Source organism: Perissodus microlepis, chromosome 8 (assembly GCF_051167445.1).
Source record: "Perissodus microlepis isolate ML-2025 ecotype Zambia chromosome 8, ASM5116744v1, whole genome shotgun sequence".
In the NCBI taxonomy this organism is placed as follows: domain Eukaryota; kingdom Metazoa; phylum Chordata; class Actinopteri; order Cichliformes; family Cichlidae; genus Perissodus; species Perissodus microlepis.
Window position 1 is genome coordinate 19,414,598 of NC_140468.1, and position 17,055 is coordinate 19,431,652.

Consider the following 17,055-nt stretch of genomic DNA (forward strand, 5'->3'; position numbering starts at 1 on the left):
TCAAATTTATTTATATAGCACATTTAAAACAATAACTGCCCCTTGAGTTAGGTGCATTTTTATACTTGAATGATTCATAGATCAGTGTTAAATGGCTTAACAAGCAAGCACAAATCATTCCTTTGGAAATGATCAATGCAAGAACTGGACTGAAAATAAGTGAAAAAGCAGCCAAAGTCCAAAGAAAGAGAGAGAGTACCTTTGGAGAAGTCTGAAATGAGGGGCAGCCAAAGACTTTTGCACACTATTGTAGCTCCTACACATATTATACACTATTTTATACCAGCACAGTGACCATGCTTTGCCACATTTTTTAAAAATTCATTCACTGGTTCATTCAGTTCAACAAAACCCACTTAGTTCCAAATGAATGGACCAACTTGTTAGTATTAAGACGGATTAAGATATGCAGATAAGAACTGTGACAACCATAAAACCACCCCAAGGCAGGAAGAGATAGTATCAGTCCTGATGACTAAAGTTACCACAGCGAGACATCTTACAATACAGTGTCTGTCAGCAGGATATTATGACCCCCAGCTCTAATGAGGGATCTGTAACTGGTGTTGTCAGGTTGCGCCACCTTGTTTCATGTATTGGTATTTATGTATGTGCCTGTAGCCTTTTAAAGCCACTTTAAAGTCTATCTGAGCTGTCTCAGAAAGTACCATCCCTATTAAAAGAAGAGCGTGGTGACATGTGAACGCCATATGAAACCAGTTATGTAATGGACTCAACAATACAAAAGAGTATGGTTTGCATTAGTTCAGACCACTGATAAATTATCCACAGACACAGCATATTGGTTTCTGTCATGCATAATTTCCCTGCCTGATGTTGATTAGTGTAATACAGTGGATGTGTTTCAGTGCTAATATAAGGAATAGCCCCATCTGATTACTGCTTGAACTTTTTTGATTATTGAACAATGTTTACACATGTGAGGAAAGTTCTAGCAGTCTTTGAAATGCGGATAAAGAAGTAGATGAAGAGGATTTACTGGGAAATGCTGAATGCACAATTAGAGGCCTGGGTAAACATGACATCAGCATGGTTACTTGCTGTAGAAAGCTCCCACCAGAGACACAGAAGACATTAAAAATGGTTTTCAGAAGCTGCGTAGTACTAACAACAGTGTGTGTGTAAGTTGTAGTTGTATGTCTCTTTTAATATAATGAAAAGATAAGAACAATGAGAACAGTCCTAACCCATATTTCACTTATTTAAAGGTGAAATGGATCACAGGTGAAGTTCAAACTCAGCGCCCCGCAGTGAATCACTGTCAGAGCAGCACAGATCCTGAAAAGGCCTCTACCACTGCGTCACATGCAGCGTTCTGTCATTACGGGAGCTCTTTGTGACTCAACCATTTCATATGCAAATGCCGTGCCTCTGATTTCTTTTGATTCGCCACTCCACGTTAGCCGTGGCTTAGACTACGTGCACACGAGGGCTGTTCAGGTGTAATTGCCTTTCAGGGATAATTGTCCCGGGCTTGTCTTCCTACAGAAGCACCTGTGTGTGGATCAAAGCATTTGATGTGTGTGTCAGCTTTGTTTCGAGTGGGTGTCTTTGCAGCACACAGATTGTCAAGTAATTGCCCCTCCAGAAATTTCTATGACCAGAGTGTGTGTGTGTGCGGGGGGGGGGGGTGGTGTCAGCTTTCATTAAAACAGAGCATTTAAATGGCTAAGTAAGTAAAGAGTATCAAAAGGTTTAATAACAGTGTAATTATCTCAGGAGATGGAAAATAAATCACCCTGCTGACATATCGCTTAATGGAAAACTTACAAATATTGACATTGCCACATCTGAGGTCACAAATGTCATGTAACACAATTCATACATTCTTCACTGCGCTTGAATTTCATCTGCGTTTTTGAGATTTCATCCATCACCTTGTCGTGTATGACTTCTGACCATCAGGTGCACCACACAACCTTCAGCGCTTCCACGTGTTAAATCGTAATAAGTCAACGCACTTTTATTTCAGTCTATTTGACCTTTGAGGTCACAGCTGTGCTCTCCTGCTTAATAAATTCCCAGCTTAACATTCACCAAGTCAACTGGCGACCCAATAAAACCTTCAAAGTAGACGGGTATATTTACAAAGCATCACTCAAAGACCCGACACGCCGGCGTGCCCTGCCCTCTTCCTCTGTAATATCAAAGAAGCATGTGAACATCACAAGGTCACAAATGAGCAAGAGGAGAATATTTTTAGACCAACCACAATCTAGACATCTAATAAAGATGGAAATGAAAGGCGACCTTCTCAAATGTAAATATTTGATATTGAAGAGGTGTTTTTTTTCTCAGAATTGACCACTGCCTGTAAATTTTTAGATGACGTCTTATAGGTCCAATTATTTAAAAAAAAAAAAAAAAAAAAGTTTAATTGTTAATTCAATCACATTTTCTCCCATTTAATGACTACAAAATATGAGGGAAAGAATTTAAAAGCTTGATCTTTTACAAATACTCCAATACAATAAATTAGGGAGCTGTAATAAATTGAATGGTGGCAAGTGAATAGTTCTGTTTAGAGGGGAGGGGTCTAGTAGCAGGGGTTTAGAGGTATAAAGGCGCCATGGATGCAGCTGGCACAGACTGAATAATACGAAAACCCATCCTGCCAACATCATCTGTAATGTATTATTAGCTTTTGCTGGGATAAAAAATATATTTGATTAAAAAGAAGTAGAAGCAGAGCTTTTCTCTTTGAGATAGCAATGGATAACTGGAAGATCCAGCTGGTTATTGTGACTTTTTGTGCTTTGGTGCAAACCCATCAGAGAATCACGTGCAGTGCAGAAGAGCGGAGAGGACTTCTGAAAGAGTGGAAGGTGAGAAGGACTATTGTTTTTATAATGGGTTGATCAATGGACAAATTTAAATATCAAAGCATTGAGTTCATTCACTTATTCTGTTCAAGCTTAGGTGAAGAGGAGAAAATCTTAGATGATTGTTGAGATTTCTTGCTTATATACAAGAAAAAATATATACTTTCAAAGAAGTCTGAAAGCTGTGCGTTTTAAAATTCTGCATTTGTTTTTTTTACAAGAGGCAAAGTTCTGTAAGTAACACATATTATAATGGTGCATATGTATTTTTAGCATTTTTGCAAATGAATCTGTATTTTGTTTTTTTTTACTAACTTGAAAGAAGACACGGAAAGGAAACTCAAAATGTTAGACGACCATTGCATTAACAATGCGTTTGCTTGTAGACTCTTATGTAGATATACTTTTTAAATATAAAAACTGGTTTACTTGAACTAAAATATCAGTGAAATGTTTCTTGCAGGATGAATCACTGCAGACAAGCCTGACCAGCCCAATGTCCAGTGTAATAAAAAGATCCAAAGCCCTTCGATTCTACGGACTCATGGGGAAACGTTCAGGTAACCTTGAAACTTATCCATGCATAACATGTCTCATTTTTTTTTTGCTTATCACCATTTTTATGTCTCATAATAAGTATTAAAGCCTGTTGCATGACAATAGATTTAATTTATCTCTTCACAGATGCAAAAAAACCCTACCAAGTAAAAAGACGTGAGTGGCTTGACCTTATTGAAGCAGAACTCTTATCATACTAATGTTTTTGAAAACTAGTAGTTCCAGAAATTGGAATCTAATATTTAATCACAGCATCATTGCATATTTCTTATTCTTATAGGAAATAAAGGAGAAATGTTTGTGGGCCTGATGGGAAGAAGCACTTCCAGTGGTGGTAAGCATAAAATCATCAATAGACCGCATGTAAATTGTAGATATTTCAAAATATCAAGGCAGCTTTATTGATATTAAAAATATCAAAGTGCTAATACACATTACACAGCTATGATTCAAAGTACAAGCCGAAAACCATCCTAGTCAAACGTTTCCTGTTTATTACAGAATCTCTACCCAAAGTAAATCGTTCTGCAAAGACCACTGCGATCCATGACTCAGAGAACCCATACAAGCAAGGTACGATTGTACCAGTATAAAAACCTGAGGCTGTTTTGTTTCTATGTGCATTCATATAGTGGTGTTACATTTGTATTTTATATCCTCAGCAAATTAAAAATCTCCTCTTTCCCCTCATCATTGGCAGGTTCAGCAAAGGAATGGATCAGAATCCTGTATTGATGGAATTAGAAAAAAAAAAAGACATTATGACGAAGATCTATACAATTTTATACCAACCAAAGGCGTGTTACCATAAATCATACTCATTAAAAGTACACCCTGCTCAATTTCATGTTTCGATTCATGCTAACAGTTACTGTAAAAAGAATAACCACCATTGTCAAAAAGCACATTTCTCATAGTAAATAAAAATAACCTCTAAATGCACTCAAATGTAGCTATTCTAATCTAACATTAATGTTATCCATCACATTGGACCGTTCATCATTTAACATTCAGCACACAAAGGCAGTTTTAAAGCAAATCCTCGACACTCATGTTTCACAATGCTGACAAAAAGCATTTGACTTGGAACGTATGCTGGTTTGGCTAGAAATGACAGTAAAATATAAAAAGGTATTTAAAAAATTCACATTACAGACAAGAAGAAATAAACAGGGTCAAAGGGATTAAAGAAAGAAAAACACTGATCTTTATTGACAGTTCATAGGTCTAGGCTACTTGTGGCTGGTGAGGCTAGAGGCGAGTGTTTTCAGTAGCCTGAGCTTCTCAGTGTTTATGTCCCTTTGGGAGGGGTCCATTTTAGCGAGCTTGGGTCGATGGTTTTGTTGCTATTGCCTCGCTTGATCTCCTTTGCTTTCCACTCATCAATCAGGTCCTGGGATGAGAAACAGGGTAACGAGCTAGGTTATCACATCTAATTTTTCCAGTAAGATAGAAATGGAAAGCAGGGCCTGGTATAAAACGTGTTTTACAGCATTAACGTAAAATTTTACTTCCAAAATTAATCAAAATATTAGAAATAGACAGGTAAATGATCTCAGTAACCCAAATAATTTGATACAAAAGCAATTATTTCAATAAATAAATACAAGCATAAATAAAACGGAGAGGAGCCAGCTTACCTGACGCTTCAGTACTAAGTGCTTTCCCTTCCAATACTTCAGCATCTGAAGAGACTGCAGGGTGCTCACAATGTCCACCGGGTTGACAGCAGTTTCCTGACTGATCTCTGTGCAGCACGCAAATATTAAAACAAATATTCATTGTATGCATTTGTCTTGTTTATTAAATGCACGAATCTTCTTGTGCGGATTCATTATGCTCTTCCTTTTATCTATCATTGATATACATTCTGAGATCAGTGTATGTACAAGTAATCTTTAAGGGCCTAAAGCTCAAGCTTCAGACTTCTCTAAACACTCTGGTTTAGGCATTTTTTCCTGCTCTTGACTGTCAATGAGAGGGAATTTCTTTAATATGGTTATCTAAGGCACACGGCTCAGACTTTGAGCGCAGCACTCCCACCCAGCTGCTGCTGTGCAAATCTTTTACTTGCAAGGAACAGCCAAACAGAAAAAACATAGCTTAAGAGGTGAGCTAAGAGGGAAAGAAGCTAAACTGGCTTGTTACTAGACAGAAGATGGACTATGGGACTTCACCAACGCCAATATAAGCTAAAATTAAGATTATTTTAAACTGGTAATTGGTAACTGGTAACAAAGTACAGAGCCACTTTCAGCTTTTTTTGTAAACATATAATTTAAGCTGCCAAATTATAGGGTTTGTGCTTTCACTTACCTTTGATGGAGATCTCCTTGCCTTGAAAGTTGTACATGTATCTGAGTAATACCTCCTTCCAGTAACTCCTGTAACTGATGAGGCCCAGATCAGAGAGAGGTCTCTCTGGCGAGCCCACCTTCTCCTCAACTTTAGACAACAGATAACCTAAATAAAGCACAGGACAGTCAGAATGAATGCTTTCAGAAGGAAGAGAGAATTATCTGTATTTCATTATGCAAAAAGACTAAAATGCAATTTAATGATTACATTGAGAATAGAATAAATTAACATATATACATACTAAAGTCAATGAGCATCTTTCCAAAGCCTTGTCTCATGTACTGTGGCATTGTCAGGATACAGGATACATTGTAGTTCAGGAAGGAATTTTTCTCCTTAAAGAAATAAATAGAAGGAAAAAACACTTTTTAGACATTTCTGTTCTGGAAAATAAATTCAATCATTGTGTGGGTAAAAACGATAATCTTGTTCTTCTTTACCTTTGAAAAATAGCCTACTAAATGGCAGCCAGTGTTGTCAGCTTCAGTCATGACATAGAAGAGAAAAGGCTCCACGTCATAGTAAAGTGTTTTGTGGTCCAGAAAAAGCTTGGCAAGTAAACACAAGTTCTGACAGTAGATCTGGGGATGATATGGCCCTTGATTACTTTAAAAGTGGCTTATATATTTGATTACAATTTAAAAAGAAAAAAAAATGCCAGTGTTCACTAAGTAAGACTCTTACCTTATTCTTTTTGCCATCGACTTCAAAAACAGATATAGACCCCTTTCTGTACACCTCATCTCCTGGAGGATGCTTCCACACACATTTGGCCTGAAAAGACAAATAATATACAGTACTTCCAAACCAGTGAGTTCATAAAGATAAATTATTCTTATTTAAAGGCCACCGTGCAGTAAAGATATATAATGTAATAAGAGCAACGGCTGTTTGCCAAAACTGAACTTTTTATAAAAATCATTTCTAAGTGTAGCACAACTCCAATGACTTGGGATTACAGTCTCTCTCACCATGTGTCGCCTGAGGATGGTCTGGCTCTTCATGTATTTGAGGCAGAATTCACAGACATACAGACGACCCAGACGCGCATACTCCTCAGGATAGGGTGAGTGGTACCAGGTGTCCAGCTCGTAGCGACCAAACAAGATAGTCTTGATCATGTTACTGCCCTCTGTGATCTGACCCTGGATGCGCAGCTTCTCCTGCAGGCATAAAGATGGGAAACATTAATGTCCAATGTGTGTGATGAGGTTATCAATCAAAAAACTGGAATGCTAACATACTGACAGTTTAAAAAATAAATAAAACAAAATGGTGACAACTCGGTTTTTAAAGAAAAATAATGTAACTGGAACAATGAAAGGCACCAGTTCTAGCTTCATTTCCTTTTATCTTATTCTAAAATGCTAAAAAGCAAGTACTTATGGAGATGTGAAACCCCATCATTACCAGGTCTTCAGATGCTCGGGCCTGTGCTTTCCTGAACAGCTCCAGGTCATATTCACTGGTGATGTTCTCCAGCAGAGGCTCTCTGGTGTTGCCGTGTGTTTGCCGATGCTCCTGTGGGCCACGAGAAAAGGCAAGCAGGAAATGAAGTAACACGCCAGCTATGAGGTGGAATAAGCTTAGAAATAGCAAAACAAAAGTACTGGTGATGTACCACATGCTTTTCTTTCTGCTCCTTCTGCAGGCCAGAGTTTCGACCCTTCCTTATCTCAGCCACTTGCTCCTTGTATCTAATCTGTTTCGGTGTTGGTGTCTACAAATAAGGATAAATAACCAATTCACTTTCCTGGTATGAAAAATGACTGACAGTAGTTAAAGTAATAAACAGATAATTAAAGAAAAGTTTAAAACTCAATGTCATGCTCTCAGTTCTACCTGGTGACGAGTTGCATGGCGCGAGTTGCTGTCCTCCTGTGCCTTTACCTCCTCCTCTTGTTTCTCACGGCTAATGGCTTTTACCTGACAAACAAATAAATAAATAAATAAATAAAGCAAGCATGCATTATATCTCTTCTTGGTCTCTCATTTCTCTCTGATACGGCTCAGGCAGCCAAATACTCATACCAGCCACTTCAACCTACAACATTAATAACATTTGCTGGGAACATCTCTGTTTAAGTGATGAAGTGTGTTACTTGTGGCTGTTTTTACTGATAGCAAAAGACATTATGTACTTGTACTACAGCTGAAATTGTCTGTTACTACACTCAACCTTTGGAGTATCAGTTATGTGCCAAAAAAAGTTGTACAGTCCAGCCACTGCCAGTGTTTCAGGTTAATAACTGTATAGATAAAGTAAATTCACATAATATTGTAAAGTATTCTGAACAACCAACTTAGGTGTTACATCAGAAAGTAACTAAAAGATAGAAATATCAAAGATGATTTATAATAATCACCTTGCATTCATCAGCAGAAAGATTGTGGTAAAGAGGACAGCCTGACACAGCAAAATGACGTTCATGCTTTCCTGTGAGGTGACCTGAGAAAAAAGAAAAATAAGCATGATGTTTGCTGATATTGCCATATTTCCCATTTTCAAACTTTTAATAACACTTTTGACGTTTGGCAAAAGAAGTAATATATTTTACCAAGGGAATTGCACCCCGGGGTTGGACATTTCATGTTGAAATTATAGGTTTCGTGACAGCGGCGGCGTTTAGGTCGGTGGGAGAGATCTTTATCCGAATCTCTGTTGGCTTGGTCCTTGGCCTGGCTCTCATCATGTGAGGCATTGGGACTGGAGATGTCCAACTCTGATTCAGAGGAGGGTGCATTTCCAGTGGGTGTCAGTGGTGGAGATTCATCGTGATCCACAGCTCGCTTTAATTCCTGAGTATCTAAGGGAAAATAAAATAAAAGTAATCTTCAAATCACTGTAAAAGTATATATATATATACATATGTGTGTGTGTATGTGTATATACACATGTATGCATATGTATAGGCTATGTTGCCAACCCTGAGAGCTTTGGCTAAGGCGAGTAGAGGCTCTGGTGAGGCGCTGTCTCTTGGGCACAGTCCCTTCACTTTCTGAGCTATTGGTCTGTTCTCTTTCAGCAGAGGAGTCAGAGTCTTCAGTTCCATCTGAACCACTCCCAGCCATGTGTCTCTGTCAGGGGAACAAACGGTAAATGAAAGGCACCTTTTACTAAATAATGTCAAATAGAGGTGTGGAAAAAAACAAGCATGGATAACACTGATGGTGTCCACAAGCCAAAAAGACAGAGTTGTCCTGGCGATAGCAACTACAGTTTTACAGAGCAGTTAATTCAGCATTCATAGCATATCTATTCATTGTTGAGTCATAAATCCACCAAATTAAAAGCGTAGCTGAGGTAACACTGTAAAAGTGCTGTTTGTGGACATTTTTCTTTTAGATTTCTGACTGGCTACAATCAAATGATAGCTCTCCATTAGCTTTTTAATTATTATTATCAGCATAAACAGGTATTAACACCATCTACCCCTTACTAATACCAAAGCAATATATTCCGCCAAGCTAGTGTTAAAAACTGGCCAAATACTGTCACACGTGTAGTAATTACCACGACAAAGTAACCAGTCTGCTTAGCACGTCAACTGTTATTGTTGTTAGCTTAGCGTTAACGGTTAGCTCTGTTCTTGGTTTTTAGTATTTGTTTTTTTCCCAGCCAATGTGGCACAACACTGTATTCACAAACAGCAATTTAAGCAGGACTGGTCTTGTTTTAGTCTTAGGGCAAAGCCTACATATACATGAACCGCAAAGCGCCGTTACATTTCACCAAACGTGAAGTAAAAGTTTTAGCTTCTTTTAGCTGCTTTTAACTGTACACTGGGTGTTTAATGAGCTCGAACAATACCGACACAAGCTGAATGTGGCAATGCAGTTAAAGTCAGTATGTTTAAATTATTCTGTGCAGATTTATCAGCTGATGCTAATACCGTGTTTTAGCGCGTTACACTGTCAGAATATTGAATGGAATATGGTGGAACCTTCTGGTTAACCATTAGCGCTAACTTAGCTAACGTTACCCTCTTGTGCGACCTACATGTACTCTTACCTGTCTTCTACGAGGCATGTTCTTCTTGATGGCTACTACTTCACGATGGTCTAAAGCAGCAAATGTAAACGTTACGTTTAAAAAATAAATTGTTTAATGATTTATAGATTTTTTACTTTATTAGTTTATATGTACACAGCGTTTAGTAGCTCGAGCTGCATTCCTCGCTCAGACAGAGCGAAGAAATGAATTTCCGGTAACCAGTAGACCAGCAGGGGGCGACTTCCGGATAAAATAAATTTATTACTAATGCCTGTCTAAAATCTGAAGTGGGCTGGGTGGGGGTTAATTTGAAATGCACTGTCGTAGTATCGTGTCTTTTTTTGTCTTTAATAAAAAATATGACTCCCAAGGAGCCAATCTTTCTTGCCATTTTGAAAAAAGTGCTCTTGTTCAATAGATCCCAAGGCTTTCTCTAGGACATTTTCAGTCCAGTCCTTGTACCTGACCATTTTCAGAGGAATGCTTTTTTGTTTGTTAAATCACTGAAAATTGAGATTTACAGCAGATGGACAGTATCTGAAAAATCATGTGCTTAAGAAATAGGGGTTCCTGCACATAGTTCCAATTTCCTTACCAAAATACAAAGAAGGGGTGGTTCAAGACTTTTAAATTGAATCTATTAAATTTGCTTTGTCGAATTGACTGATTTTACTGAGCTGTTTCACTTAGAAGAGCCACGTTCTTGTATATTCATATTTTGTTTGGTTAACTTCAATTTGGTCATATCGTTATTATGATATATTGTATTTTATGAACATGTTTACTTATTGAGCCCTGTTATTTCATTTGAATGTATTTTCCCTTTTTTGTGCTTTTTTTTTACCTTATTAAGTTATTGTGTATTTGACACATACTTTATTGAAATATTCTACTTTATTTAACCTTTTTTATATATATGTAGTGGATGTTCTGGCTGGTCTACCACGGGAATTTTTTAATTTGAAAATAAATCAAGTATTTTATCTTTACTGTATCTACCTTCCTATATCTACAGTTTACATTTACAATTCTACTCTTTAAAAAATATCAAGGTATAAATATTTAAGTAACTTAATTTTGTTGCATAACTAAGATTTAAACTTAACGAAACACTGTCAAATGAAATTCACTTGATTATTCATATATGTGTATGTTGGTAAATGATTCATAAATTCAGCAAAATCAATCTTAAAATTATCAGTGTGTCTAGATTTTGTCCAAAATTATTAAAGTTCCATTGCATCCCTCAGGCAATGTTGGTCAACAACCTCCCAAGTGTTGAAGTGGGTCCCATTAGGTAATTTTCTGTTTGGATTCTCCCTGCCCCCACCTCCATCCTCTTAAACAATCAATGAATGGTGGCTGAACCACTTTTAGAACCCAGAAAATGCATCTGTTTTCCCGAGTGTTCCACAGTCAGGCTATAAAGAGCACGGAAGGGGCTGTGGCAGGCAAGTCTCCTAGCAGCTGATACCAGATGGTCTATATATAGCTTCTAGGGCCTGGCCGCTGCATCAGAGCACACTACTAACTCAGCTGGACACGTGTGAGTTAGCTTTCTCTTGGTAAAAAGGAATTGTATAGCAACTTCTCTTTTATTTAAAAGCAACAACAAGAATGAACAAACCTAAAATTGTCAGACCAGAGGAAAGGTAAGTGCTGCCAAACTCACTGAGCAATAAAGCATGTTTTTTTCCCCTAAATCTTTCATTATGAAAAGGTTTCAGGTTTGATTCCTAAGCAGTTTCTTGGTGTTTTAACAGCAAGCCAGCACATGCGCTGTGGTTTGACAGGAAGAAATACGTCACCATCAACTTCATGGTTCAGAAACCTAAAGATGTCCAAGTTGATATCCAGCCAGACAAACTGATTCTGTGGTGAGTTTTTAAAGACGTTCCCTCTCTTGAAGTCTGCGCCGGTCACATGTGATTCAGTTTAGAAAATGTCTAAAATGGTTTCTTTGACAACCCCATTGCCTCTCTGCAACAGCTGCAAAAACGAAACAGATGATGTGTACTACAACGAGCTGCACTTCTATGACAAAGTCCAGATCCACGTAAGCATCCGCATTATATTCTGTATTCTTCAATGTACAGAAAGCAGGCTGTTAAACGCTCCTTTAACTTGTCATCACTTGAAAGGACTCCAGAGAAAGGGTCTACGACCGCACCGTCAATGTCTTGCTAAGGAAGATGAAACCTGATTGTGCTTGGCCTCGTCTTCAGAAAGATCCAGCTAAGGTAAGCACGCGTGTTTGTGTCTGTGTCCTTAAACCGATCAGTATCAAGGTATTCTATTCTTCTCATCTGGTATTTACTCAGGTTCATAAAAATAGCATGGCTCATGTTAAGACTGTTTTTATGAGGCTGAAGAATTTTTTTTACCAATGATACTTCCTCACTATTCATTTACCAGTTTAGTAGTACACTTCAATCCCAAACCCTAAGTTGAAAAAGTCTTAGCTCACTGTTTCCGTCTCATAAAAATGCATTATATAAGCAAAGAGAAGCTTTATATAAGTATTTATCTAAAGCTATTAATAGAGTGCCTGAGGATATTACAACTAACTAAGTAGGATGTTCTGTAATCCTTGCAACTTTACTTTTAGTAAATAATACCTAAAATGGTGCTGTTATGTCTTCATTCCATAGGCCAGTTGGATTTCAGTTGACTTTGATAACTGGAGGGACTGGGAGCACGAAGACGATGAGGGAAAGGAGGAATATGACCATTATGTGGATGTGAGTGAATTCAGTCTTCTTAGTAATAAGATCAGTCAAATTCCAATATTGCTTCTGATCTCAGTGCATGTAATATGCAATACCTTCCATTATTTTTTTGTTTAAATGGCTTTCCATTTACAGATGATCCGAGAGATGGCTAACAGTGACAAAGGAGAAGCTCCAGATATGGGGGATCTTAGTGATGTAAGTGAAGTGTTCTCCATATAAGTGAGGAGTGTACAATGTAAAATTGGGAATTGCTTCTGCAATAGTCTATATTTAAGTATTCTACAATCAATGCAGACTGAAAATCTCTAACTTATATTGATCATTTGATTGTGGAGACTGACCATTCATCCATTTTTTTCCCTTTCAACAGTCTGACTGATACTTTATCTTCTCTGGTGAAGCCTGCTGTAAATGTATAGCTCAAGATACTGAGGACAACACTTTGTTTACTGAAAGCTGTATTATATGCTAAAAATGGATGTGCTATTGTCCAAAATGCTGTTTTTACATGTATGATGATATTTTATGTGAGATTATTTATTGCTCTGTAATTGTTTACTGTACACCAGCATGTGATTGATAATAAAAGCAAGTTTTATTAAACACAAAATTGCATTATGTTGCTTGAGGTAATAACACTGGCTGAATGAACTGGGGGATATAGAACATGATTGTGTCGGTAACTCCAGAAGATGGCAGTAACGTTGCAGTAAATTTAAAAGTCTCAATCAGTAGCCCAAATTTAGTTTACACTTGTAGTAATGCACTAAAAACACAGCCTCGCTTTTTATACGTAGTTATATTAGTGACCTGTTGCCGGTTAACATAACTAGTTGTAAAAAAAAAACCCTTTTCCAGCCTTTTGTTGCCATCGTCCAAACTTTTTTGAAATGCTGTCTAATTTCAAATTACCCGATTTTTTTCTTAAATCGGTACATTTCATCACTTTCAACGTTTGGTATTTTTCTGCGTTCTACTGAGAATCATTTATGGCTGTATCAGATTCAAAAAATCATTGCATTCTGGTTTTATTTACATTTTACAATTCGGGCTGTAGTTTATTCGATTTTATAGAGCATATCCTAAGTTTTTCTCTTTCTCCTGTTAAAAAAAAGTGCATTTAAAAGATGATTAAATAATAGTGGCTTAATTAATCTTTCTCGCTTAAGTTAAAAAAGCTATGAAGCGAAAGTCGAAATCATTAAGTTTGGGCTATTATGGTACCCGTCGGCGTCAGCTGATAGCTGTAGGCTTCACCTCCCCGTGCTCGTGCTACCGGCTGGCGCAGTTTTCCTTTCAAAAACAGGATAAAATGGCTTTTCAGTGTCAGCGAGACTGCTATATGAAAGAGGTGCGAAGCTTTTAAAAGCATGCGAAAAGACCTCCCGGAAATTTATCAGCAGTTCGGTGCAGAAGTGATTAGCATGCCTGCTAACTGATGCACCTGCTAGCTACCTTTGTAACCAGAGCAAGGGCTGGCAACTGATTTATAGCTCGTTTATATATAGTCTACGAGTCGCACTTTTATCTTACATAACCTTAGATTTATTCAGTTTAACTTTGTTAGAGGTTGTAATTGTGTAATTTCCGCACTCTATATTTCAGATCGTATTATTTTTCTCCTTTAAAACGCCGCTTAAATGTAATAAATCACCTTAAATGCTATGCATTTAGAGAATTTAGGATACTGTCTCCTTTTTTAAGTCTTCAGTCTTTGTACTTGCTGTCACATAAATTGTCCTTTACAAAGCCAGACCTTTATAAAGTCTTGTATAAGACTGAAATCTTGCACACACTTAAACAACTGCAGTCCTTTAAGAAGCATGTAACGTTTCTGGTTGTAAATTTTATATGACACGATTATTATCGTTATTTCTCTGGTCCCCTTCCAGTTTGTTACCTCTGTAGTCTCCTGCTGCCCGGCGGAACTAAAACAAGAAGTAAATGGAAAGAAAGAAACTATTAAAGGATTCCACATCAAGCTACAAGATACCATCTTGTTTCCTGAGGGAGGTGGCCAGGTAAGCATGTTCATTTTCTTTTTCTTTCAAGCTCTTACTCCATTATTTAAATGTGTACGTCACATGTTCCTTCATTGCAAATGTTTATGCAAATGCAAGACTGTACAATGTCACTTGCAAAATTTGCATGCTTTACGTTGTCCTCCTGCAGCCAGATGACCATGGATTCCTTGGAGATGTCCCAGTTTTGAGAGTGACAAGGCAGGGACCAGACGCCCTGCATTTTGTGGCCTCACCTCTGGAGGTGGGTCAGGAGGTTCAAGTGAAGGTAGACTGGGAAAGGAGATTTGATCATATGCAGCAGCACTCGGGTAATAATCACCACAGAGACAGGAAAAACGCCATCGCGCATTTTGTTTTACCTGTTACCTAAGCAGTGATTGTTTTCTTCTTGACTCTTAGGTCAGCATTTGATTACAGCTTTGGCAGACACAATGTTTGGATACAAGACCACATCCTGGTACTTTACCACTGCATTGGTTCTTTTCCATGTAGCCACTAAGCCTTGTAGGTTTACAGATTTTCTGGGTTTTTATCAGGGAACTGGGTCGTCAAAGAAGCACCATTGAGCTGGACACTCCCTGTGTGAAACCTGGCCAGCTTCAGGAACTGGAAGAATGTGTAAATGAGAAGATCAGAGCTCACATTCCTGTCATGGTTCAGCTTCTCTCTATAGATGACCCAGCTGTGGAGAAGGTACAGATATTGCACTTACTGGTTGTAAAAGAGACCTGTTGCCCTGTGTTAAGTGTATTACACAATATGTATTTGTACAAATCAGGTGAGAAGTCGAGGGCTGCCAGAGGACCACGCAGGACCCATTCGGATCATTGATATAGAGGGCATAGATGCCAACATGTGCTGTGGAACCCACGTCTCCAACCTCGGTCACTTACAGGTACAACATTGACATTTTCACAATTATATTTAGTGTTTGTGACATTAACCGTTGTGTATCTAATTTCTTTGTATTCAAATTTAAGGTAATAAAGCTGCTGGGAACTGAGAAAGGAAAGAAAAACAAAACCAACCTAATTTTCCTGGCAGGAAAAAGGGTACTAAAGTATGCAGAGAAAAGCTACAACACAGAGCGTTCACTGGTGTCACTTCTAAAGTAAGTTCTAAATCTGAATAGTCAAAATTTAACTTTGAATCATTCAGAAATTTGAAGTGAAAACTCCTTTTGGTCATTTTTCATCAGAACGGGACCAGATGAACACGTTGAGGCAGTCGACAAGTTGCAGAAGTCTGTTAAGCTGCTACAGAAAGTAAGAACATTTTCTTTCTAGATTACTGTTTGACAGATTTGGTAAAAAAAAAAAAAAAAAAGGAATGGTAATAATAAATAAATAATAGTAGAATTAGATTTTCTGACAGGATAAATATGCTTCAGCTTAAGATATTGCATATAAGGCTCCTCAACTACTACAAAACTGTCTTTGGCAGACTAACCTGGGCCTGCTTCGTGATATGGCGGTTCTCATTGCTCAGAGCTTTAAGAATGATCCTCACAAAGACTTCTTCACCTTCCACAAGTAAGAGGTTCTGCATAGAGATATCATTGCACACTGCACTAACCAGTTAACCATTTAAAAAAAAACCCTCAGAAATGATCCATTCTTTACAACCTGGTGACGTTTTGGCATCAAGGTGAGTATGCCAATAACAAAACGGTGTTCTTGTTCTTCTTGTAGAAAAGAGGGAGACAATGAGTTTATGAATATCATTGCCAATGAAATAAACACTGAGGTAAGATCACAATTTCACTGCTTTACTGCTAGGCATTACCACGTCAGTATATTTATTTTCAATCCCTACTCTGGTTATAGGAAACACTGGTTTTCCTGACTGTTGGAGAGGAAAAGGGACCTGGTTTGTTTCTGCTGGCTGGACCCAGTGAACTAGTCACTGAGATGGGACCACAGTAAGAGTTTTCATATTTATGTAGCTTCTACTGTTAAAATCTTAATGTAGGTTGGCACTGTATCTGTGTGTTTACTTTCCAGAGTGTTAGAATTGCTCCAAGGGAAGGGAGCAGGGAAGAACGGGCGATTCCAAGGCAAAGCCAACAGCCTGGCACGGAGAGTAGAGGTGGAGGCTTTACTGAAGCAGCGCTGCAATCAACTCAACTCACAGGAAGAATAAATTTTCATTAGAAAGAAATGTTTTATACTTCCAAAAGGGGAACATTAAGGTTGGCTTACATGGCTGTTTTATACATCCATAATCTGTGGTAATCACTAAATGATGTGTTGGGTTACACATAGAAAATGATCATGAGAAAGTGACCATTTTGTGAAAATGTATATAATTCAACTTCTGTACAACATGTGCTGTACATATTTCAATATTAAATGTAAAGTGCTGGTTTTATTCAGTCAAAATCCAAATTTTTGAACAATTTATTTTTCGAACCCGTCTTTAATTATCCAGGTAGGAAATCTCAGAAAGTTGTTTCTGTCTTTCTGGTTGTAGCATTTTCAGTGGGAGAAACGTTTCATCACTTGTTCAAGTGACTTCCAGCTGGACAATTGTCAAAGCTTGGAAGG

At 37.9% G+C, this 17,055-nt stretch overlaps 4 protein-coding genes across 4 annotated transcripts; 3 read left to right on the top strand and 1 right to left on the bottom strand.

The window, feature by feature from the left end:
* Nucleotides 1-2,580: 2,580 nt before the first annotated feature.
* On the top strand, nucleotides 2,581-5,236 carry LOC146381871 (uncharacterized). The gene is made up of 6 exons (XM_084938038.1): nucleotides 2,581-2,846; nucleotides 3,307-3,403; nucleotides 3,528-3,557; nucleotides 3,682-3,735; nucleotides 3,903-3,974; nucleotides 4,102-5,236. The coding sequence occupies exons 1-6, from the start codon at nucleotides 2,733-2,735 to the stop codon at nucleotides 4,134-4,136; spliced, it is 402 nt and encodes a 133-aa protein (XP_084794164.1). The 5' UTR covers nucleotides 2,581-2,732; the 3' UTR covers nucleotides 4,137-5,236.
* On the bottom strand, nucleotides 3,766-9,966 carry kat7b (K(lysine) acetyltransferase 7b). Its single transcript, XM_084938037.1, has 14 exons — nucleotides 9,772-9,966; nucleotides 8,687-8,837; nucleotides 8,318-8,566; nucleotides 8,126-8,208; nucleotides 7,602-7,685; nucleotides 7,381-7,479; nucleotides 7,170-7,280; nucleotides 6,731-6,922; nucleotides 6,444-6,533; nucleotides 6,200-6,340; nucleotides 6,001-6,094; nucleotides 5,718-5,864; nucleotides 5,042-5,148; nucleotides 3,766-4,794 (listed from the first exon to the last, which is right to left on the bottom strand). The coding sequence occupies exons 1-14, from the start codon at nucleotides 9,787-9,789 to the stop codon at nucleotides 4,693-4,695; spliced, it is 1,668 nt and encodes a 555-aa protein (XP_084794163.1). The 5' UTR covers nucleotides 9,790-9,966; the 3' UTR covers nucleotides 3,766-4,692.
* Nucleotides 9,967-11,190: 1,224 nt separating this feature from the next.
* On the top strand, nucleotides 11,191-13,068 carry ptges3l (prostaglandin E synthase 3 like). The gene is made up of 7 exons (XM_084938043.1): nucleotides 11,191-11,405; nucleotides 11,517-11,630; nucleotides 11,743-11,809; nucleotides 11,895-11,993; nucleotides 12,405-12,494; nucleotides 12,618-12,680; nucleotides 12,856-13,068. Exons 1-7 carry the CDS (start codon nucleotides 11,371-11,373, stop codon nucleotides 12,862-12,864), a joined length of 477 nt encoding a protein of 158 aa, XP_084794169.1. The 5' UTR covers nucleotides 11,191-11,370; the 3' UTR covers nucleotides 12,865-13,068.
* Nucleotides 13,069-13,703: 635 nt separating this feature from the next.
* aarsd1 (alanyl-tRNA synthetase domain containing 1) lies at nucleotides 13,704-16,896 on the top strand. Its single transcript, XM_084938042.1, has 12 exons — nucleotides 13,704-13,836; nucleotides 14,378-14,506; nucleotides 14,658-14,817; nucleotides 14,909-14,966; nucleotides 15,046-15,202; nucleotides 15,288-15,404; nucleotides 15,490-15,620; nucleotides 15,708-15,774; nucleotides 15,953-16,041; nucleotides 16,201-16,255; nucleotides 16,336-16,430; nucleotides 16,513-16,896. Exons 1-12 carry the CDS (start codon nucleotides 13,798-13,800, stop codon nucleotides 16,649-16,651), a joined length of 1,236 nt encoding a protein of 411 aa, XP_084794168.1. The 5' UTR covers nucleotides 13,704-13,797; the 3' UTR covers nucleotides 16,652-16,896.
* The last annotated feature ends 159 nt before the right edge of the window (nucleotides 16,897-17,055 follow it).

Excerpts from the sequence above, each read along its gene's own strand:
- ptges3l (XM_084938043.1), top strand. The coding sequence starts at position 11,371 with ATGAACAAACCTAAAATTGTCAGACCAGAGGAAAG. Across the intron at positions 11,406-11,516 it reads ATTGTCAGACCAGAGGAAAG|CAAGCCAGCACATGCGCTGT; the intron begins GTAAGTGCTGCC and ends GTGTTTTAACAG. Across the intron at positions 12,495-12,617 it reads AATATGACCATTATGTGGAT|ATGATCCGAGAGATGGCTAA; the intron begins GTGAGTGAATTC and ends TTCCATTTACAG.
- LOC146381871 (XM_084938038.1), top strand. The coding sequence starts at position 2,733 with ATGGATAACTGGAAGATCCAGCTGGTTATTGTGACTTTTTGTGCTTTG. Across the intron at positions 2,847-3,306 it reads GACTTCTGAAAGAGTGGAAG|GATGAATCACTGCAGACAAG; the intron begins GTGAGAAGGACT and ends TGTTTCTTGCAG. Across the intron at positions 3,558-3,681 it reads ACCCTACCAAGTAAAAAGAC|GAAATAAAGGAGAAATGTTT; the intron begins GTGAGTGGCTTG and ends TTATTCTTATAG.
- aarsd1 (XM_084938042.1), top strand. The coding sequence starts at position 13,798 with ATGGCTTTTCAGTGTCAGCGAGACTGCTATATGAAAGAG. Across the intron at positions 13,837-14,377 it reads GAGACTGCTATATGAAAGAG|TTTGTTACCTCTGTAGTCTC; the intron begins GTGCGAAGCTTT and ends GTCCCCTTCCAG. Across the intron at positions 15,203-15,287 it reads ATGACCCAGCTGTGGAGAAG|GTGAGAAGTCGAGGGCTGCC; the intron begins GTACAGATATTG and ends TGTACAAATCAG.
- kat7b (XM_084938037.1), bottom strand. Across the intron at positions 8,567-8,686 it reads CCTTAGCCAAAGCTCTCAGG|ATACTCAGGAATTAAAGCGA; the intron begins GTTGGCAACATA and ends ATTTTCCCTTAG. Across the intron at positions 8,209-8,317 it reads CCCGGGGTGCAATTCCCTTG|GTCACCTCACAGGAAAGCAT; the intron begins GTAAAATATATT and ends CTTTTTTCTCAG.